General features: G+C 40.2%; 1 protein-coding gene across 2 annotated transcripts; it reads left to right on the forward strand.

The window, feature by feature from the left end:
- Window positions 1-232: 232 nt before the first annotated feature.
- CALU (calumenin) lies at window positions 233-23,031 on the forward strand (the record flags this gene model as incomplete). 2 transcript variants are annotated; one of them, XM_080702019.1, is made up of 6 exons in its annotated part: window positions 233-597; window positions 7,187-7,380; window positions 12,356-12,522; window positions 14,997-15,057; window positions 20,790-20,989; window positions 22,927-23,031. In XM_080702019.1, exons 1-6 carry the CDS (start codon window positions 377-379, stop codon window positions 23,029-23,031), a joined length of 948 nt encoding a protein of 315 aa, XP_080558145.1. In that variant the 5' UTR covers window positions 233-376. The 2 variants fall into 2 exon arrangements, with proteins under 2 accessions (XP_080558145.1, XP_080558146.1); XM_080702020.1 differs by lacking the exon at window positions 7,187-7,380 and adding an exon at window positions 7,454-7,647.
- Window positions 23,032-23,431: the final 400 nt, after the last annotated feature.

Here is a 23,431-nt window from a genome sequence, read left to right on the forward strand (position 1 = left end):
CAGGTTTAAAGACAAGACCACTGATAAAGATGGAAGGAAGATTGGGAGCCAGGGTTTAGATAATAGTCATTTCACTTTTTTTTTTTTTAAGAGACCCTACTTTATAAAGTAGACATTTTAACTATGATTTTTTTGATCAGGCTACAATCAGATGAAACTGCTGAAAATTTTCCACCATAATAATATTGGAGAGTCTGATACTCCTCCATACTTATTTTATGGAATAAGTAGTAATATTTGGGTAATATAAATGACTTGCATAGATTTCTATATCAAATTAATAATTTAACTGGGATGTATTTGGTTTCTTCTTTAACTATTAAGCATATTATTTCCAATATTAACTACCTTTCCTTTTCTTCAGGATCTGATTATCATGGACCTGCGACAGTTTCTTCTGTGCCTGTCCCTGTGCACAGCCTTTGCCTTGAGCAAGCCCACAGAAAAGAAAGACCGTGTACATCATGAGTCTCAGCTCAGTGACAAAGTTCACGATGACGCCCAGAGCTTCGATTATGACCATGACGCCTTCCTGGGTGCTGAGGAAGCCAAGACCTTTGATCAGCTGACACCAGAAGAGAGCAAAGAAAGGCTTGGGTAAGGTGCCGGCTCTTAGGACTGGGTAGGGTAATGCATTTCTTTTTAAATCAGCTAATTTTTTTAAAATTTGGTTCAATCACCACTAAAGCTTTGCTGAACTGTATCTTTTGAAAGCTAACCAAAAAATTGCTGCTGCTAAATTAAGTGCATGCTTTCATACATAACAGGCTGTGCCTCATTCTACAAAGCAAAATCATTTTTGTATAAAAGCACCAAGTACTACAGGACCCAACTTGAATTGTATTATCTCGATCTCAGGACATCCTATAGAGGCTTCTCATTTCTGCTGCTTTATTTTTGGAAAACTCTGACTATTTATTCATTGTTGCCCAAGCCTAGTCTTTGAGTGCCTAATAAACTGCACATAGAGCCCTTGGACTATTATTTTCTATAAAGTTTATGATTTTTTTGAATGTCCTTCAACAAAAGCCAGATAAACCATTCTTACCTTTTAGAATATTAGAGCAATTGGTTAATGGTTTTAATGTCAGAGTTTCAATAATGAATGGGCCATAGTCAGATTCACTAGCTCTTTGAGCAGATAGCTTTTTACCTACAGAGTTGATTTAGTAGAACTCCAACTGATTATTTCTAATACCAGCCTGAGACTGGTATTTGGCTTTTCCAAAGCCTTACCTTTTAAGAAAATTTAGGTCAATTTTGTGAAAAATTTTCTCTTTAGTGAGCACTCTTGGTACAGCTTTCTGAACTGTACTTAAGAGATTTGTTTGGCAAGTGGTACCACAGAACAATTTCCAAAAATATTTTGCCATCGTGGATAGTGCCATGATTATAAGACATTATAGAAATTGCTTTGGGAGATGCCTTAGTATTAATTTATACTTCTGTTGCCTGCTGACTGGAGGATAAATATTTTATTCTTCAACATTGACAGAAGTAATCAAAAGATTTTGCTATATAGAATGAGAAACTCTCCCAAGACATTTGAAAGTAGATATAGAAACCATATGTCAAAAAGTCAGTCTTGTTAGGTTGCTTCCCTAACTTTGAGAACCCATGCTTACTTCCAGTTTTAATCTTATAACTGTGCTAACATTCCAGGCTGAAAATGGAGGTGCATGAAGGTATTTTCAGTCTTTATGTCATGCTTATTAATACTGTACATGTCTGTCGGGCATGGTGGTGCATACTTATTATGTCAGTACTTGGGAGGATGAGATAGGAGGAGTGCAGGTTTGCACCCAGCCTCAGCTACTCAGGCCCTCTGCAACTTAGTGAGACCTTGTTTCAAAATAAAGAAAAAATAGGACTGAGTGCATAGTTCAGAGAGAGACTGCTGTGGGTTCAATCCCCAGTACCCTTCCCCAATTGTACATGTCTATCCCATGTTTGGTCTGTACAGATCTCTTTGCAGAATTACTCTTAAATAGTAATGAAGGACTTTTAGGTTTTGTGTCATTTAGTATAGACATTCTGGCTCTTTGCAAGTATTGAAATAGCTCTGCTAGCAGTTTACAGTAGAGAAAGAGTGTTTTTGTCTTTAGTAACTCAAAAGTTCAATGAATAAGCAGACTATATTTAATTAGAATAAAATAATGAAATACTTTTTGTAGAATGTATGAATGAACTAAGTACTGTTTGCTTCTCCCAAGTTTTGAACATAGTGACAGATATTCCTAGTATATATACTGACATTTTTTTGGAGCAAGAATTCTAGGTGTGTTTTTATTTAAACTTATTTACTGTAGCATTTTTAAACATTATTTTAGTAAATAACTGTACACCAGAGCTTGGAAACCACAGATTCCCCCTTTCTCCATCTGTCTGTAAGGCAAGTAATCATTAGGAGAGAGGTCATTGTTTATACCCATAGTTCCAGCCGGGCGTGGTGGTGCACGCTTGTAATCCCCGCACTTGGGAGGCTGAGACAGGGGGATCACACAGGTTCGAAGCCAGCCTCAGCTACTTAGTGAGGCTCTCAGCAACTTAGTGAGACCCTGTTTCCAAATAAAATATAAAATAGGTCTGGAGTATAGCCCGGAGGTAGAAAAGCCCCTGGGTTCCACCCCCAGTACCACCAAAAAAATAAAAAATGTATACCCATAGTTCCAGAAATTTACTACTACTTTTGAAATCTTCAGTAATATCCAAGACCACAGGAAGCATTTAAAAACAATTTAATATAGAGTTGTTAGTAAATTTTTCTTGCTAGAATTTGAAATGCAAGAATATTTTTGTACATGTATATTATCATTCTCCCTCTTCCCTCCAAAATGTCTAGGTATGGTTACTTTTTTGTATGTATCCTTCACATAAATATTATTTTGTTTTGAGGTGGTAGGCCTTAATATTAAAAGTTCTCACCACTGATATAATTGATATAGAAATTAAGTAGAGAGGCTCATTATTCTTTTGAGGGGTTACAAGCTCAGACCCTTTGGGAGTTTAGTGAAAGTTCAGGGCTCCTCAGAAAAGAACACATTTGCATTCTGAAAATTTCAGGAATATTATATACCCTTCCGCAGCCATTATTGATCCAATTCTTAAAAAGACTAAAAGGTTTGCTTTATGCCACTTAAAATGTAGATAAGCTGGGCACAGTGGCACACTCCTATAATCCCAGTACTTGGGAGGCTGAGATAGGAGGATCACAGGTTTGAAACCAGCCTCAGCAACTTAGTGAGACCTTGTTTCAAAATAAAAAGGGAGTCTGGGGCTGTGGCTTGGAGATAGCATACCCCTACAGTTCCAGCCCAGTACCAAAAAAAAAAAAGTTGAGACGTGTTCATCTCTTCAAAATAATGAAGCCAGATAAGTTCATTGTGTCCATCTGGGAATAAGTGATTATTTGGTAGCATCATAACTGCATTCATAGGGTTCTCCAGTGTCATAGGATACTATACCATTAGCTTCATAAATGTACATAGACTTTTCAAGATCAGAGTTTAGAGCTTCATGCCTTAAATAGGACATGTACTTTGTCATTTATTTATTTATTTCTGCAGAACTGGGGATTGAACTCAGGCATCCTATCTCTGATCTACAACCCCAGCCTTAGTTTTGTATTATTTATTTATTTATTTATTTATTTATTTATTTTTGCCGGTTTGGGGATGGAACCCAGGGGCATTTGACCTCCGAGCCATACGCCCTGCCCTATTTTTTATTCTTTATTTTGAAACAAGGTCTCACTAAGTTGCAGAGGGCTTCACTAAGTAGCTGAGGCTGTCCGCGAACTGCGATCTTCCAGGTCTCAGCCTCCTGAATGCTGGGATTACAAGCGTGCGCCACCACGCCCGGCTTTTTATTCTTTATTTTGAAACAGAGTCTCACTAAGTTGCAGAGGGCCTCACTGAGTAGCTGAGGCTGTCACAAACGTACTCTCCTCCTGTCTCAGCCTCCCAAATATTGGAATTACAGTTGTGTGCCACCATGCCTGGCTTTTAGTGTACTTTTATAACTGTATGCAGGCTGGATGGTCAGTGAAACAGGAATGGCTTTTAAGCCAGTCATGGTGGCATAGGCTTGCAATCCTAGTAGTTGGGAGGCTATGACTGAAGGATGGCAGGTTCAAGGACAGCCTCAGCAATTTAGTGAGGCTCTCAGCAACTTAATGAGACCATTTTCAAAATAGAAAATAAAATTGGTCTCGGGATATAGCTTGGAGGTAGAATGCCTTTGTGTTCAATTCCCAGTTCCACACAAACACAAAAGAGTGGCTTATATATTTGTAGAGAGTTGTTGTGTATATTCGTGCACAGACCATGTGTATGTGTCCCTACTAAAGTAAGAAATACTACCTGTCCCTTTCTAAAATCAAGTTTTCCAACCCCTAGATCAAACCATTTGGCATATTTCCATTGGATAGCATACTTATTAGACATCTTCATTAAGAAAGGCCCACGCTGGGCGGGGTGGCACATGCTTGTAATCCCAGCATTCAGGAGGCGGAGACCAGAGGATCATGTTTCACAGTTTCGCGGACAGCCTCAGCTACTTAGTGAGGCCTTCTGCAACTCAGTGAGACCCTGTTTCAAAAATAAAAGAATAAGGCCGGGCGTGGTGGTGCACAATCTCCACACTTGGGAGGCGGAGACAGGAGGATCACGTAGGTTCGAAGCCAGCCGCCCTGGCTTAAGAGACCCTGTTTCCAAATAAAATATAAAATAGGACTGGGAGTGTAGCCTGGAGGTAGAAGGGCTTCCAGGAACCCCAGTACCACCAATAAATAAATAAAGAAGAAAAGAAGAAAAAGAAAAAAAAAGAAAGGCCCATATTGGTCAGGTGCATTGGCTCATGCCTGTAATCCCAGTACTTGGGAGGTTGAGACAGGAGGATTATAGACTAGCACTTGATAACTTAGTGAAACCCTGTTTCAGAATAAAAAGGACTTGGGGGTATAGCTCAGTGATAGAACACCCCTGGGTTTAACCTCCAGTACCACCAAAAAAAAAAAGTCAATCTTGAGCAATATGCCTTTTTAAAAAAACCTAGATGATCTCCCCTTTTGGCTATTATTATAAATAGCTAGTTTTAAAATGTGTTTGAGGGATAGGAGGGGTTCTTGTACCTTGCTTTTTTTTTCTTGATAGTACAGTGTGGCACTGTTGGTAGCCAATTCTATTTGAACACAACTGGGTTTTATTATAGATAATACAGAAGTTTTCAATGCTGGTGTAATATGTGTTAATATTGTTTAAATTCTATAGATTTAATTTGCAAATAAAGCTGGACGTAGTGGCACAACATGCATGTAATCCCAGCTGCTGGGGAAATTGAGGCAAGTGAATCACAAATTTGAGGCCATCCTGGACAACTTTGAGACTGTCTTAAAAGGATTGTGGATTGTAGCTGGGTAGTAGAGTACTTTCCTCGCATGTGTGAGACTCTGAATTCAACTTCCTGTGCTGTGATAAATAAAGTTGCAAAAGATTGTCATGATGTCCATATAGATAGAGAAGGTATTTAAGAGATGGCTTCTTGTTGCTTTACTTTTCTGTTACATTTTAGAGCTAAAGCTACAAGATTACATATTCTGAAGAAAATGCTTGTTATTTATAGGTTTTAAGTAATAGGCAATTATAGCTAATACCGTATCAATATTGAAATAAGTTTGTCCACAGTGTTGCTAGGACTCTGATTCTAATTACTTTCCCATGTTATATTCATGAAATTAAACACAGATTGGGAAATGACATTGTTTGCTACCAAAAGACAGCCTTTTCCAGGCAAGCGTCGAAGTATGAGATTTTACATGTTAGAAGTCTTGATTTAAGTATCCTATTCTAAACTAGGCTGCTTATTTATGTGACTTTATAGAGATCATCTGAACCTCCAAGTAGGTGATTGCATCTATAGAGAAGAGTTTTCATATCATAAACACATTTTTAAATTCTGAAATTAAGATGTCAGGTATGTAAGGAAGAAACTCATGAGGTGGAGAAGTGGATTAATTAGCTATGTTAATTTGCTTTATGATCTGCATACTAACCCTCTCAGCTTATTAACAGTCTCATAATAAAGGATATACATTCTTACCACATTTATTTAAAGTTTTCTGTTTTCATGGTTATATGCACCCAATTTAGTATATAAAAGCTGCTGGCATTTTTTTTAGATAAGCAGTATTTGTGTTTTTAGAATAATCTTGCCTTGAAATATACGTAATACCAAAACTGCTTTTGCTATCTTTATAGTTTTAGCAAAATATTCTTCTTAAAGCATCTGAATTTTTTAATGTCTGATTTAAATATTTTGAATTTTTTAAAAAACCATTGTAAACCGGGCGTGGTAACACACGCTTGTAATCCCAGCACTTGGGAGGCTGAGACAGGAGGATTGCACAGGTTCAAAGCCAGCCTCAGCTACTTAGTGAGGCTCTCAGCAACTTACTGAGACCCTGTTTCTAAATAAAGTATAAAGTAGGGCTGGGAGGATAGCCCAGCGGTAGAAAAACTCCTGGGTTCCATGCCCAGTACCACCAAAATATATATATATATATATATATATATATATTGTCAGTAGTTTTGATTATTTACCAAGAAATGGAGGTTCTCTTCTAAAATCATGTTGTTTGAAGCAAAGAGCGAGAACCCAAATAGACATGATATCCACTCCTGAATTCTGACTGTAGACTCAAACCTAACCAAAGAGATAGGCTGGGTTTGCTTTTGTAAAAAGTGTACCAGCTGCCGGGCGTGGTGACACATGCTTGTAATCCCCGCGCTTAGGAGGCGGAGACAGGAGGATCACGCTGGTTTGAAGCCAGCCTTGCTGACTTATGAGACCCTGTTTCCAAATAAAAATATATTAAAAAAAAAAATAGGTCTGGGAGTGTAGCCCGGAAGTAGAAGGGTTTCCAGGAACCCCAGTACCACCAAAAAAAAAAAAAAAATGTACTAGCTATGGATTGTGTTTACCTAATTCAGATGGCTCATGACAGACAGGAGTGAGCTACTTAAGAGAAAAATTTTCAGTTTCCTGTTTGGAAGTTTCATTTTGGAGGCAACTTTTTATTTCTTTGTTTTAGTCCTGGACAACAGCAATGGTCACAGTACATGCCTCACTGTGTCCAGAACCTTGTGTTCTTGTAACCTTTTGCTGGATTTCTCTGCATTTTCTACAGAAAGATTGTAAGTAAAATAGATGGCGACAAGGACGGGTTTGTCACTGTGGATGAGCTCAAAGACTGGATTAAATTTGCACAGAAGCGCTGGATTTACGAGGATGTAGAACGACAGTGGAAGGGGCATGACCTCAATGAGGACGGCCTCGTTTCCTGGGAGGAGTATAAAAATGCCACCTACGGCTACGTTTTAGGTAGGTCCCTACTATCTGGGGGAAAAAGCCTTGTGGAGCTGGCACCTTGAAACGTAACTATTTTGTCTTGTAGAATGATTGTAGATAAAATAGACGCGGATAAAGATGGGTTTGTGACGGAGGGGGAGCTGAAATCCTGGATTAAACACGCCCAGAAGAAATACATATATGACAATGTTGAAAACCAATGGCAGGAATTTGATATGAATCAAGACGGCTTAATCTCCTGGGATGAGTACAGAAACGTGACTTATGGCACTTACCTGGGTAAGGGGCAAGATGTCAGCCTGGCCGAGACCGTGGTCCTGAGTCAAAGAAACAAATGGGTCACGCAGAAAAAGAAAGGAGGAAATTGTGCCTATCTTAAAAGAGTTTGATGCTGGTTCCCCTGTGTTTTATTAATTTTCGGTTTTCTGAAGTCTGGCATCTTCTACTTTTTTAGCCTTTCAACTATATTTTACCATTTCTTTCTTTTTGTTATCCCTCATAGAGACAATTTTTGGAGTAGATCTCATTTAAAAGGCTGCAAAGCAAGAAACCTTGAGATGTCTCTTGGTATGGTCCCATTAAAATGGTGGACCTGAAATTCAAACCAAATTAGTTTCTTTGTAACTGGGGAGAATAGGAGGAAAATTAACTCTTTCCTTAATAAAATTCAAATAAAATTGCTTTCCTTGATAAAATTAAACTATTTCAATATATCTGCTTATTGAAGTTAGAATTGAAAATTTCCCATTTGTTTTCTCTGGCACATGAGTTTATCAGCCCGCTTTGCAAATGCTTCAAGGCAGATGAATGTTACTTTGATTGCTTTCTGTTAATTCGGTAGCTTTTCTTGTTTATTTGGGCCACCTACTAGTAATTTTCCTTGACTTACACTTGCTGCTTAACACAAGGTGGCAGTCTTACAGAGTTGATGACTTAGGGTGTTTTGATTCATGATATTCCTCTGTTATACATGGTTACAATTTGAGGCAAGAATGTATAAATGGTACTTTTGCATTTTTATACTGTAGAGTAGGCAAATGGCTGGGTTAAAGGAAGCATTCTCCACCACCGACTAACACATTGAGTGTATAAAAGTCTGTTTCCACCAGAAAGCCAGCTGTCCATGTTAATTACAGGACTGCATACATTTCTGGTGAAGAGACTTTTATTTCTGTGTTGGGCTTGTTCTTGTTCCTAAAACTAAAGTGGAGATTTCTGTCTCAATGCTTGGCATTTAGCCAAGAACCAAACATATCCTTCACTCAATTAATAACATGTATTAAAAAGCCGGCACAGCTGGAGAGGCACCCTGTGTTTCTTGTTCTCTGGCTCAGACCCAACACCCTCCTAACTTATTTAGAATTATAAATGTAAAGCAAAGTGTGGGCTATTGGTGATCTAAACAAAATGGTGTGTTAATAAATCTCAGCTCAGACCCAGACACTCACTTGCTGCCTGGAATGTTGCTTCAACTGTGTATGATTATGTGCATAAAAATCTGTTGAGAGCTCTGTTGCCTCATAGGGCAGATGATTCAACCCAAGGGGTATTTCTACTGCCTGAGATGATGCTTTAGCCAGAGCACTGGCTGGGGAAGCAAAGTCTTTATAAGGCATCTTTCCTCTGTGGGTGGACAGCCCTCAGGCCATAATAAATTGGCTTAGAGAAATGTTGAGGAGTCTTTGTAAAAATGTGTTGTTGAGTCAATTCTGAGTTCAGGTGTAAGTCATCTTAGCTCGCAGCTAAAGTCTCTCTGGTTAAACCCTGTTTCCACAAGAGGAATGTTAACACTGTCTCTACCACAAGTAAAGTACCAAATATTAAGATCCTTCCTGCCTTTACCAAAACTATGTTAATAACCTACTCAAAACTGTGCACGGCCAGCAAGGGCCATAATTTGGTTTTTAGGATATATACAGCACTCCAAGCAGGGATATAGGCAAATCGGTTTCATCTTTAAAAATAAACATTACATCTTTTTTCATTCTTTTATATGTACATATTGCTTTTAGGTACTTGGTTCTAGTCATGATGTTTTATTTATTCCTCAGAGGGGAAAAGGCCTCTTAGCTAAGAATCTACTCTAAAAGTATACATGGACATTTCTCTAATATTCCTTCTGTTATGTAATTGATACTGAAACTTGGTATTTGTTTAGAAGAGACCATGTAGTATCTGAGAAATATAATATTTTCCCTAAATTCTCCATTTCTGTCCTGTTATGAAGCTTAAAGTACACATATGTAATGTCTTAAAAGTCTTAGGATTCAATAATATCTTACTATATTTTTGACAAAGAAGCTCCAAGCTGCTCAGGACTCAAAGCAGTTTTTTTAATTAATTAATTAATTAATTAATTAATTTGCTATATCGAGGATAAAACCCAGGGGCATTCTACCTCCGAGATATACCCCAGCCCTATTTTTTATTCTTTATTTTGAAACAGGGACTCACTGAATTGCAAAGGGCTTCACTAAGTACCTGAGGCTGTCCATGAACTGCAATCCTTCTGTCTCAGATTCCCAAGTACTGAGATTACAAGTGTACACCACCACACTCAGATGTTTTTGGGTGTTTTTTTTTTTTTTTTTTTTGTGGTTCTGGGGGATGGAACCCAGGGGCATTCTACCTCCGAGCTGCACCCCCTGCCCAAGTTTTTATTGTTTATTTTGAAAGAGGGTCTCACTGAGTTGTGGAGGGCCTCACTAAGTAGCTGAGGCTGACCGAGAACCACGATCCTCCGGTCTCAGCCTCCCAAATGCTGGGATTACAAGCATGCACCACCACGCCCAGCTGGTTTTGTATTTTAGATGGCTTAAAATATGAAAAGATTGAACTATAATACCAAAGGTCAGCAATACAGTCTTATTGTTAAAGGGGCCCTATGGGTCTTTTAGAAAAATACTGCCATGCCCCCCCCTTCAGTACTGGAGATTGAACCTAGAAGCATTCTACCTCTGAACCATACTCCCAGCCCTATTGTTTTATACTTTATTTGGGAAAAAAAAAATAAAAAATAAAGGTCTCACTAAGGATTAGGTCTAAGTTGCAGAGGGCCTCACTAATGAGCTGCGGCTGCTGCAGACCTACAATCCTCCTGTCTTAGCCTTCCAAATACTGGGATTACAAACATGTGCCACCACTCCTGGCTTGTCATGTCTTTTTTTATTTAATCAGTATCTTAGCAGGAACAAGAACTTTTTTTTTTTTTTGTGTGTGTGTGTGTGTGTGTGTGATACTGGGGTTCCTGAAAACCCTTCTACCTCCGGTTTACACTCCTAGACCTATTTTATATTTTTTTATTTGGAAACAGGGTCTCCTAAGCCAGCAGGGCTGGCTTTGAACCTGTGCGATCCTCCTGTCTCTGCCTCCCAAGTGTGGGGATTACAAGCATATGCCACCACGCCCGGCAAACAAGAACTTCTTAACTTGTATTTATTTATTTTTTATTTATTTATTTTTTTTTGCGAGGTTGGGGCTGGAACCCAGAGGCATTTGACCTCTGAGCTACAACCCCTGCCCAATTTTTTATTCTTTATTTTGAAACAGGGTCTCAATGAGTTGCGAAGGGCCTCACTAAGTAGCTGAGGCTGTCCGTGAACCGTGATCCTCCAGTCTCAGCCTCCCAAATGCTGGGATTACAAGCATGCGCCACCACGCCTGGCTGTGTTTTACTTTTAAAAATATTTTCACACACAAAAAATTTATTTTCACATACGCTATTTGGTTCATACAGCAACTTAGTGTTTGTTTATAAGTTATGGTACTGGGGATTGAACCCAGGGTATTCTGCCTCTGAGCTACACCCCTAGCCCTATTTTATTTTTTATTTGGAAACAGGGTAAGTTGCAGAGGGCCTCACTAAATTGCTGAGGCTGGCTTGGAACCTGCAAGCCTCCTGTCTCAGCCTCCCAAGCACGAGGCATGCATCACCACACCCAGCTTCTAGATTCTTAAATAGAATCTAGTTGGTGTTTTTGCAGTTCAGTGTCATAACAAGTCCTAATTCAATTTGGTTGTGATCTAATATTTTTAACAGCTCTGTCAAGGTATAAATGACACTGCATATTTGCACAATTAATGAGTTTTGGCTCGTGAATACACCAGTGCAACCATCCCCACCATCAAGATGATGGACATATCACCCTAGAATATCTCACTTACCCTGTGCCCCTGTCCCCCAAGCAACCACTGACTTAATTTCTATAACTTCAGTTTTTAGAGTTTTAAGTGAAGAATGAACAGTACCTGTAATTCTTGGTAGATATCTGGGTTGTCTTGGTGTATGGGGGGGTGACTTTTCAAAGAGGTAATGTTCTATTGCTTGAATCTAGGTGTCAAAAATGAGATGAAGGCTTTTGATATCTAACTTTTTAGTGGGAGTCTAATGTTTAAAAAATATCCATAGCTGACATTTTATTCAATGCCAGCTATATACCAGACATTGTTCTCAGCACTTAGTTTAGATCTTTTTTTTTTTTTTCCATTTAGACCTTATAACAGCCCTATGAGGCAGGGACCATTATTAGCATTTTACAGATGAGGAGACAGAGGCATAGTCGAGGCACTTGCCCAAGGCCACATAGCTAGGAGTAGTAGAATACAAACACAGAGAGCATGACTTTGTAGCCATCGTTGCTTCACAGATATAATTTGGAAATTTAAAATTTAAGCCTTCAAGTAGCCTCAACACCAGTAACTGAAGCATTACATTCAGTAATCCAGGAGTGAGAGTTCCATGTTGAATGACAAACATTTACATTTGACTTTGACACTATAAGTTATAATTTAGCCCCAAACTAAATTTCTTGAAGCTCTGCTGCCTGAGTAATCAAGAGTTATTTTTTCTTTGCTTGGTTTAATTTTACCTGTGTAATCAAAAGCTATTTTTAATTGCTTTATTTTTGTTGCTTGAAAATTGATTCCTCACCCACCCACACATCTTTGTGTTTTCTTTCTGGATCTGACCTAAATTTTTGTTTTCCAGATGATCCAGACCCTGATGATGGATTTAACTATAAACAGATGATGGTTAGAGATGAGCGGAGGTTTAAAATGGCGGACAAAGATGGAGACCTCATTGCCACAAAGGAGGAGTTCACTGCTTTCCTGCACCCTGAAGAGTATGACTACATGAAAGACATAGTAGTGCAGGTGGGTGAGATCAAGGACTCTGAACAGAAACTTAGTTCCCTTATTCCCCTCCCCCTTCTTGGGATTGAACCAGGGGCATTCTACCTCTGAGCTACACCCCAGCCCTATTTTTTATTCTTTTTTTTGAAACAAGGTGTCACTAAATTGCAGAGGCCTCACTAAGCTCAGGTTACTTCTCTTTCTGTTGCTTACACTGTTTCTCCTCCTTAGCTTCTTCTGTGTGTTCAGAAGAATAACCTACTTTTCAAGTATTAGCCAGATTTAAAGTACAAGTGCTCAAGCGCTGTCACAGTTCTTTTCCTTTATAGTTATGCATCACTTCTTTATTATGCTGATCTGGAAAAAAGGATTTAGAAACAATTATGCATAAAATGAGTACTGGGCCCACATGGCAGGGCCAAGCAACTGGAATATGATTCAGTAACTAGATAAAGTTAGTGAAAAACACTTGGACAGGATCCAGAAGCATTTCATTGCCATTAAAAAAAGCAGAAGAGAGCCAGGCACGCTTGGAATCCCCATGCTTGGGAGGCTGAGACAGGAGGATCGCACAGGTTCGAAGCCAGCCTCAGCTACTTAGTGAGGCTCTCAGCAACTTAGTGAGACCCTGTTTCCAAATAAAGTATAAAATAGGTCTGGGTGAATAGCCCGGAGGTAGAAAGCCTCTGGGTTCCACCCCCAGTAACACACACACACACACACCCCAAAAAAAAAGAAAAGAAAAGCAGAGGAGGGATTCCTACCCCTGAGAGCCAAGGAGTTTATTCCATGCTGGTGTGAGGACTGGTTTATTTTCTGGCGACCACTCGTGGGACTACTTAACCACCACTAGAAACCCCAGAATGGTTTTGAGTATTATTTTTATATATTTTTTCTTTTTGTAAAAGTTAATGTAACCTATAAGCTTAATTCAGAACTGATTCCAATCTTTTGGAGCCAGCTCCTCTGGGGCCAAGAAGGAAATAGTTGTTGTTTAAATCAGGCTTTTTTTTTTTACATTGGAATAACTTGGGCGTCAGGCAGTGACCTGACTACAGGGAGTGCAAAGCTGGCTGGGAACACAGATGGGCTCGCTGGCTCCTCATAGATCATGCCATAGCATGGCCTCACCTTATCCCTCCTCAAACAGGGCTTGTTAAATGAAACCCTAAGAAAAAGCAGAATGGCTGCCCTCAGCTCGCTTGGATAAGAGAAACCTTCCCTATGCTTGGACTGAGACCCCAGAGGTGCTATTCTGACTAGATTCTATGAAGGGAGTGGTTGCAAGAGACAAAATTCAGATGGGAGCTGCTGGTCCTCATCTGTAGCTACAGCCTACGATGCCTATGGAGGTGGTGAGCATGGCAGGTTCAGGAGAGGTGCAGAGGAACTGAGGGGGGGGGTGTCCCTCAGGATGGTCTCCTGCTCACCTCTACCTCTTGGCTTTGCCTGACGGTCTCTTAATCTCTTCAAGGATCTGCATGGGCTTGATGGGCATCAAGTTCTTGTCCAGTTCATACACGAGTTGGGGGGGGGGGGCTACCAGTTCTCTGCTTCAGCTCCCTGATGACCTCTTCAGACAGATATGCCCTGAAGGTGGTTGCTATGGCTGCAATCAGGACCCATTTGCCCTACTTGATCTGGGGGATGATTTTTTCATTTCAGAAGGGCAGAGCTCTGGCAGTAGTGTCCTTCAGACTCTCACAGGAGGGCAGCTGATCCTCTGTGAGGTCTGCATACCTGCGGTTCTTGCAGATATTGTAGTAGAAAAGGAGATGGGGCTGCATTGGAGGTGGTGGGATGTCACAGGAGCACCTTCAGATCTGACTGGGCCTCACTGTGCTTGGTAGTTCTGCCTTATTAAAGCCCATCAGACCCCCATAATGCCACTCACTGAGGTGCCGAGTCCTCACCACTGGCAGCCACAACTGGTCAGTGACATCCAGCACTGTCCAGAAGTCTGGACTGCTCTTCTCTGTGCTTAGGTAAAACAGATGGCAAATTGATAGCTGGCATTTCTCAGCACCTGCCTGCCACTCCTCACCTCTTCGTGGACCCTGGCCTCGGAGGCATCCTGCCAACCACTGAAGAGGTTCTCCAGATGCTAGGAGCTCTTGCTGTGCTGGGTCAGCACCAGCTTGTAGGTGGCCATGGCAGCCAGCTGGCGATGCAGCACCGCAGCATGCAGCGAGTGCGCAGTACGGTTCTGGAGCTGCTCCCTTGGCTGCGCCTGAATGCTGGCGCCTCCTTATCTTGGGGTTGAACAGGTTACTCTACCACTGAGCTATATCACCAACTCTTCTTGGTTTTTATTTTGTAATGGGGTCTCACTGAGTTGGGCTCACCAATTTTAGGTTGAAGCAAAAGAAATATCTAATATTCAACCATTTTTCAGATAGGAATACATTAGTTTCCCATGGTTTTAACCATTCAGTTGTACAAGATACTTTCGAGCAGATTCATTCAGAGATTAATAGTCTTTCTTTTCTGTTTAGGAAACAATGGAGGATATAGATAAGAATGCTGATGGTTTCATTGATCTAGAAGAATATATTGGTAAGTCTTACTTCTGGTGGGTTTGTTGTTTTCTTAGAGGCTCAGGCACTTTGAGAAATGTAATCTTCTGTAGAAAGAGTCTGCCCCATGGGTGAGTCTTACAGATCATGAAGCCAACAGTGTGAGGAACCAAGTGAATCATGTTAAGTATCCATAGCAGCACTGTCCAATCAGAATAGAAATATTAGCCACACATATATTTTATTTTTTCTAATAGCTACATTAAAGGGGGAAAACACATAAAATTAATTTAGAGAGTATGTTTTAAGCCAGTGTCGTCGTACATACCTTTTAATCCCAATATTTGAGAAGCTGAGACAGGAGGATCACAGGTCAGCCTCAGTAAGGTATGAGGCCCTCCAAAACTTAGTGAGACACTGTTTCAAAATAAAGGATAAAATAGGGCTAGAGGGGTATAGCTTGGAGGTAGAATACCCCTGGGTTCAATTCCCATATCACAAAAAAAAGAGAAAAGGATACATTTTAATCTAATATTCCAGAATACTTTAACTTCCCTATATCAGTATAAATAATTGAGTTTTTTCCACATAAATAGTATATCCCCAATGCCCTGTGGAATTGATGGTAGACCAGATGCTGAGAGCCCAGGGAGACACTCAGAAACCCAGGAAGAGGAGCTATGAAAGAGATTGAAAGACTCTGGTGGGCAAATAAGCAACTAGTAGTTGCTAATCCTTCTTAGAGCCTTGTCTTTCCACTGTGTAGTGTTTGTTTTCTGTGTGGTTCTCAGATTGGTTTAACCGTTTTCCCTTTTGGTTATCTGTTGATTTGGGAGTGGGGTGCTATACTTTTGAGGCTAATATCTCCCAAGTAAATCTCTGCTTAGAATAATTGTAAAATTTTGCCGGGCGTGGTGGCGCACGCTTATAATCCCCGCTCTTGGGAGGCGGAGACAGGAGGATCGCGCAGGTTCGAAGCCAGCCGCGCTGGCTTAGGAGACCCTGTTTCCAAAACTAAAAAAGTATAAAATAGGTCTGGGAGTGTATCCCGGAGGTAGAAGGGCTTCCAGGAACCCCAGTACCACCAAAAAAAAAAAAAAAGGAATAATTATAAAATTTTCCCATGGCTTTATAAATGACAGCTGTTTCTCTTACCAAGTAGTTGAATAAACTTTTCCACAATCACTGAATGAGACTATTTTAGTGTCCTTCTATTTAAAAGGGTTTTTTTTTTTTTTTTTTTTTTTTTTTGACAGTTCTGGGGATTGAATCCAAAGGCATTCTACCTCCAAGCTATATCCGCAGCCCTATTTTTCATTCTTTATTTTGAAACAGAGTCTCACTAAGTTGTGGAAGGCCTCACTAAGTTGCTAAGCCTGGCCATAAACCTGAGTTCCTCCTGTCTCAGCCTCCCAGGTAGTGGGATCTCAGGCAAGAGCCTCCACCCCCAGCTAGACCACTTACATTTACCTGTGGTACTTATTTATCTTTAGCTTGAAAGGCATACATCTGTTGTCATTAAGTTGCATCGAACAAAGTCACTTCTTTATTTAGATATTGTCTAGTCAGACCTGCTAGAGAAAGAGGAATGAGCAGTGGAAAGAATATAGGCTTTTTCTTAAAATGATTTATTTTTTTAGTGGCTTAGTGGATGTATGGTTCAGTGTGTCTTCTGAGGCCATGTTAACATTTATATGGCTTTTTTTTTTTTTTTTTTTTTTTTTTTTACTGGGAATGGAACCCAGGGGCCCTCTACCTCTGGGCTATACTCCTCGACCTATTTTATATTTTATTTGGAAACAGGGTCTCACTAAGTTGTTGAGATTCTCACTCAGTAGCCGAGGCTGGCTTCTAACCTGTGTGATCCTCCAGCCTCAGCCTCCCAAATAATGGGATTACAAGTGTGTGCCGCCAAGCCTTGCTTTTTATTCTTTATTTTGAAACAGTCTCACTGAGTTGCAAAGGGCCTCACTAGTAGCTGAGGCGGTCTTCGAATTGCAGTCCTCCTGTCTCAGGCTCCCAAATGCTGGGATTACAAATGTGTACCACCATGCTCACTGGGATTTTCTACTTTTAAGTGTTTTATCTTTTCATTCTTGGCTTTTGTCATTTTTTAAACTGAAATACTCCCTTGTACCGCTGAAGGTAAGGAATTAAAGTTTGTCAGTTATGTACCATCACTTAACAAGCATTGAAGCCACATAAAGAGATGCTTCTGTATTCCTCCGCATCATACAAATTTAAGGGCAGAGGGATTATATTGTAAAACTTCCAAAGTTTTCAAGTGTATATGCGTGTGTGTGTGTGTGTGTGTGTGTGTTTCTTTGCAAGCCAGTAGCTATGTGGACATTTGTACTTCTGGGATGTTTGGATTCTCCCCATCATAGTCTTCGAGTTTCTAGAGATGTGCCAGTTTCTGCTCTGTTGAGATAAATCATGAAGAAAGAAATTCTTGCCTGGCATGGTGGCATATGCCTATAATGCCAGTATTTGGGAGGCTGAGACAGGATCACATGTCAAGGACAACCTCAGCAGTGTAATGAGACTCTTAGCAACCTATTGAGACCTTGTTTCAAAACGAAAAATAAAATAGGCCCTGGGGTATAGCTTAATGGTAGAATGCCCCTGGACTCAATCCCCAGAGCCAAACACACAAGAAGGATCTTTGCCTCTTATATGTAGCATTAATAAGAAATTCCAGTTAAGGTGTTTAATTCCTTTTTTAAAATTTATTATAGAGCATTGTAAACGTACAAATGAAACAGGCACAATGGATCCCCAGGCTCTTGTACCTTCACAGTCTTCAGGCTCAGCAGTCCTCTCAGCCACAGCCACTTCTTTACTTCCTTTCATAACTTTGAAGTAAATTCTAATATGATCTCATTTTACCTGTAAACCTTTGTGTATGCAGCTCTGAGATACTTGAGTATTCCTAAAAACTTAAAAGTAATCTCAGTCAGAAATTCATAATTTCTGAGCCAGGTGTGGTGGCACATGCTTGAAATCCCAGCATCTGGGAGGCTGAGACAGGGGGATCACGGTTTATAGACAGCCTCAGCTACTTACTGAGGCCCTTTGCAACTCAAACCCTGTTTCAAAATAAAGAATAAAAAATAGGGATGGGGTGTAGTCGGAAATATACTACCCCTGGGTTCCATCCCCAGTACCACAAAAAAATAAAAATAAAAAAGAGATAAATTCATAATTGCTTAATATTGCCCAGTGGAGTAGGTGTGGGGGGTGTTGGGAATTGGGTGTGTTAGCTACACTTCAGCTCTCTCTCTCTCTCTATATATATATATATATATATATTTTTTTTTTTTTAAACAGTATCACTACTTGCTGAGGCTGTCTTCAAGCCTGTGTAATCTTACTGTCTCAGCCTTCCAAATACTGGGAGTACAGGCCTCCTGGTATACCATGCCTGGCTAATTATTGAGTTTGATGATGGCAAATGGGAGTTTTGTGGACTATTTTCTACTTTTTGTTTTTGTTGGGTTTTTGTGGGGGGGTTGTTTTGTTTATTGGGTTTTGTTTGTTTGTTTGAAACAGGGTCTAAGTTGCTGAGGCTGGCCTCAAATCTGCAATCTTTCTGTCTCAGCCTCTCAAGTACTGGAATTAAAAGCATGCACCACCATGCCTTCTTGCTCCAGTTTCTTAATTCATTTTTTAGTTTACTTCCTGGACAGAAATATATATATATATATATGTGTGTGTGTGTGTGTGTGTGTGTGTGTGTGTGTGTGTGTGTGTGTGTGTGTGTGTGTTCTAATATCTCTTCTCTTTTCTTTCTTTCTTTCTTACCTTTTTCTTTTTTCTCTCTCCCTCCCTTTCTTTTTTCTTTGTTTCTTTTTTTTCTTTCTTCTTTGTTTTTGGTAGTACTTTGAATTGAACCCAGAACCATTCTACCTTTGAGCTACATCCCAGCCCTATTTATTTTTGTTATTTTTACTTTATTTATTTATTTATTTATTTATTTATTTATTTATTTATTTATTTAATGGTGCTGGGGATTGAACCCAGGGGCATTCTACCTCCGATCTACACCCCCAGACCAATTTTTTATTTTGAAGCAGGGTCTTACTGAGTTGAAAGGGCCTCACTAAGTAGCTGAGGCTGTCCATGAACCGCAATCCTCCTGTCTCAGCCTCCTAAATGCTAGAATTACAAGCGTGCACCACCACCCTGACTGTTTATTTTTTAAACAAAGTCTTATTAGGTTGTGAAGGGCTTCACTGAGTTCCTGAGGCTGGCCACAAACCTGCGATCCTCCTCCTCAGCTTCCCAAGTACTGGGATTAGAGGCGAGTGGCATCATGCTCAGCTAATATGTTTTATTTTGAGAGCCTTAAATCGCCTTAGTTATTTGCAAGTATTTTGTACATATAAATTGAAGTAGAATAATTGTTTTCTGTGATAAGGCTCTTGAGTGTTTTTAAGTATCTTCCAGCTTAAGTTACTGTTTATGATTGTTAATAAACATTTAACAGAATAATATTTATTGCAAACATGTTTATATTTAACAAAAATGTATCTCTGCTGCATTTTTAAGTAGTTTATATTCAAGGATGGTGATTACTTGTCAACAGAGTGAAACAGAACTCGGCACCAACTTCAATTTTCATTTTTTTAGATGAAGTTCTGAAAGGTGTCGATGGGATTGGAAGATTTGCTATAGCAGTGTCACTTAGTTCTGGGAGCTCCTTTTGAGTTCTATGTCAAAAATCATTTGATATATTATCAAAAATTATTTTTATTCCATATCTAAAACTTTATTAGATCCAGATCTTTTAGGCTTTTTTTTTTCTTTTTTTTCTTTTTGCGGGTCTGGGGATGGAACCTAGGGGCATTCAACCTCCGAGCTACAGCCCCTGCCCTATTTTTTATTCTTTATTTTGAAACCGAGTCTCACTGAGTTGCAGAGGCCTCACTAAGTAGCTGAGGCTGTCCGCGAACTGCGATCCTCAGGTCTCAGCTGGGTTTTTTTTTTCTTAAAGAACGGAAATGTCTTGATTTCTAAATGTTTGTTCCCCATTTCTTTGTCATCTACTTTCTTGAGCACAACGCTAATGTTTCTTACTGTCTCTTTTTCATCTTCATGGAGCTTTTGCATTAGGTAAGTTTCACAGAGGGTGAGAAAATAGGCCTCTTTTTAATACAGTGGGAGAAGGGTGACTACAAACAAGAACCCTCGTGTTCAGATCTGTGTTCTTACGCAGATGTTTTTAAGAAAAACCATATGCCTAAGTTGAGGCTCTGAAATTTGATTTTCTCCTGATTGTCCACTGGCTTTCCCTCTGTAATCCTTAGTGGGCATTCCGTTTGCTCTTACTCAGGACCACTGGTGTAATGTACGTTATGTAGGGATTGGTGTAGACAGTTTTGCTTATAATGTACACTTCTTAAGTTTTCTCAAAAATTTAAAACTTTTAAAATCAGTGGTCCATTTTAAGTTGCCACCGTGGGATAAAATAAAATGTAGGAAACAACTAGTCTGTCTATCCTGGTACTAGTTAGCCCCTCTTATTTTTGCATTTTTCAAGGTATTGCTTTCTTGTCATTCAAAATTGATAGCTGGAAGTCATCTTGTTGCAAGATGGGTAATTAAGCCTCAGGAAAATACCTTGCATTCTAAGGTTTCTAGCTTTAAGATACCCAGGTAACCTCTCTTAGGTTCCAAACTGATGGATGAAGAAGGACGTTTAGGCCAGATTAGAGTGAGGCAGTCTTTTAGAAAAGATAAATCCTTTTGTATACATTTCTGTACACACAGGTGATATGTACAGCCATGATGGGAATGCCGATGAGCCAGAATGGGTGAAGACAGAACGAGAGCAATTTGTTGAATTTCGAGATAAGAACCGTGATGGGAAGATGGACAAGGAAGAGACCAAAGACTGGATCCTCCCCTCAGACTACGACCATGCAGAGGCAGAAGCCAGGCATCTAGTGTATGAGTCAGACCAAAACAAGGTAAGTCTGGCCAGGCCCAAGCAGCATAGCAGTGATCGAAGTCTATTCCTAAGGGATTGATTAAAAGATGTGTCAAGCCGGGCATGGTGGCACACGCATATAATCCCCGTGCTTGGGAGGCTGAGACAGGAGGATTGCACAGGTTCAAAGCCAGCCTCAGCTACTTAGTGAGGCTCTCAGCAACTCAGTGAGACCCTGTTTCCTAATAAAATATAAAGTAGGTCTGGGAGTATAGCCCAGAGATACAAAGCCTCTGGGTTTCACCCCCAGTACCACCAAAAAAAAAAGTGTCAAGGAGTCGGGAGCAGTGCACACACTTGTAATCCCAGTACTTTAGAGGCTGAGACAGGAGGATCACAGGTTCATGGTCAGCCTCAGCCACTTAGTGAGGCCTTCTGCAACTTAGTGAGATCCTGTTTACAAACTAAGAGTAAAAAATAGGGCTCAGGATATAATTTTAGAGGTGGAATCCCCTGGGTTCAACCCCCAGTACAGGAAGGAAGGAAGGAAGGAAGGAAGGAAGGAAGGAAGGAAGGAAGGTACATAGAACATTTAAGGTCTTAATTAGGGTCTAAATTTGGTGATTGGAAACTCTCAGGGCAGTGCTAGCTGACTGATCTCATTTTAGAAATCTGCCCAGTTCTCATAGTGTTGAAGGAACCTGGGCTGCAGAAAAGAGCCTCTGTGTGTGGCCTGTACCTAGCATGCATCACTGCAGTTTGGATCCCCAGGAAATTTTCTTGCTCTGTTTTTGGCTTTGTTACTTCCTTTGTTCTTTTACCTATTGCAGGCTCATTTTTCCTGGTCAGAGCTGGCTATCTCCTTCTTAAATAGGCTTTTTATAAATGAGGTCCTGCTGGATGTGGTGGCGCACACTTGTAATCCCAGTACTTGGGAAGCTGAGACAGGAGGGTCACAGGTTCGTGGCCAGCCTCAGCTACTTAGTGAGGCCCCGTTCCCCCGCAACTTAGTGTGAGACACTGTTTCAAAATAGAGAATAAAAAATACGGCTGGGGGTATTGTTCGGAGGTAGAATGTCCCTGGGTTCAATTCCCAATACTGTAAAATAAATAAATAAATAAATAAATAAATAAATAAATAAATAAATAAATAAATAAAATGAGGTCTGGAGCCTAATAATATTGTCCTTGATCAGTTACCTGAGGCTTTCAGTTCATCAAGAGTAGAGTTACCAGTAATCCTATTGCCTTTTTCAGAAAATTGAATATTCTGTTTAGAGTAATCTGAAAGTCATTCTAAAGATGTGGATTTTTATTATTCTGAACATCCTTTAATCTTCAGTTTCAAATGCAGAATTTTACCTTCTAAGGTTTGCTCTGTTTTAGTTCTTGCCCAGATTCACTTCGGCAGCTGGGTGCTGGCTTGAGCTGTGTGACAAAAGGAAATGTGAGCAGCATCCCTGGATCTCGATGGTCTCCGGGTGTGTCTGATCTGCTTGGAGGCCGGGCAGGGAGCGCTGCGGCCTGAGCGCGGTGCTGCTGATTTCACTGTTTCTATTGGACCATGACTTGATCCACTTTGTTACTGATCATTTCTTGCCCATGTCTAGCAGATATCTCATGTTTAACTCCAAAGGGAATGGTTGTTCCTTAGGAAACAACCCTGTATCTCTGTCATGGAGTCATTGGGCCATGGTATGTCTATCTGTTTACTTTTAACTTTCTTTATTTGGAGGGGGGTACTTATGATTGAACCTAGAGGCATTCTACCTCCATCCTGCACCCCCGGCCCAATTTTATTTCTTTTTTGGAAGCATGGTCTCATTAGGTTTCGAGTGTTTCCCTGCATTACCAAGGCTGGCTGTGGACCTGTGAGCCTCCTGTCTCAGCCTCCCAAGTACTAGGATTACTGTGTGCCACACGCCCGGCACATTTCTGAATTTGAAATAGTAAATACGTTCTACTTTCTCATTTCAGGATGGCAAGCTTACTAAGGAGGAGATTGTCGACAAATATGATTTATTTGTCGGCAGCCAGGCCACAGATTTCGGGGAGGCCTTGGTACGACACGATGAGTTCTGAGCTGCACACAGAGGAACCCACATTTCTTCAAAAGTAATTTATTTTTACAGCTTCTGGTTTCACATGAAATTGTTTGCGCTACTGAGACTATTATTACAAACTCTTCAAGACATGAAACGGCGTGATGAACTAACAAAAACCATCCCGTCCCCCTTCCTCCTCCTCTCCAAGCAACTGGAGAGAACTGCATGAGGAGCAGCTCTGCTTAGTACACTCATGTTTGTAGATTTCCACTTTGTATACTGTATAACATGGTGTGTTTATTTTTGTATTTGTTCTCTAGTTGGGACAGTGATATGAAGGATCAAGATCCTCACCCACACTTGTAGGCAAAAATTAGCCCTTTCCTCTTTCTCAACTCCTTATCATATAATTGTTATAATTCTCATTAACTAATTTT

The sequence above is a fragment of the Muscardinus avellanarius genome, assembly GCF_963383645.1.
Source record: "Muscardinus avellanarius genome assembly, chromosome: 9".
NCBI classification, from domain to species: Eukaryota; Metazoa; Chordata; class Mammalia; order Rodentia; family Gliridae; genus Muscardinus; species Muscardinus avellanarius.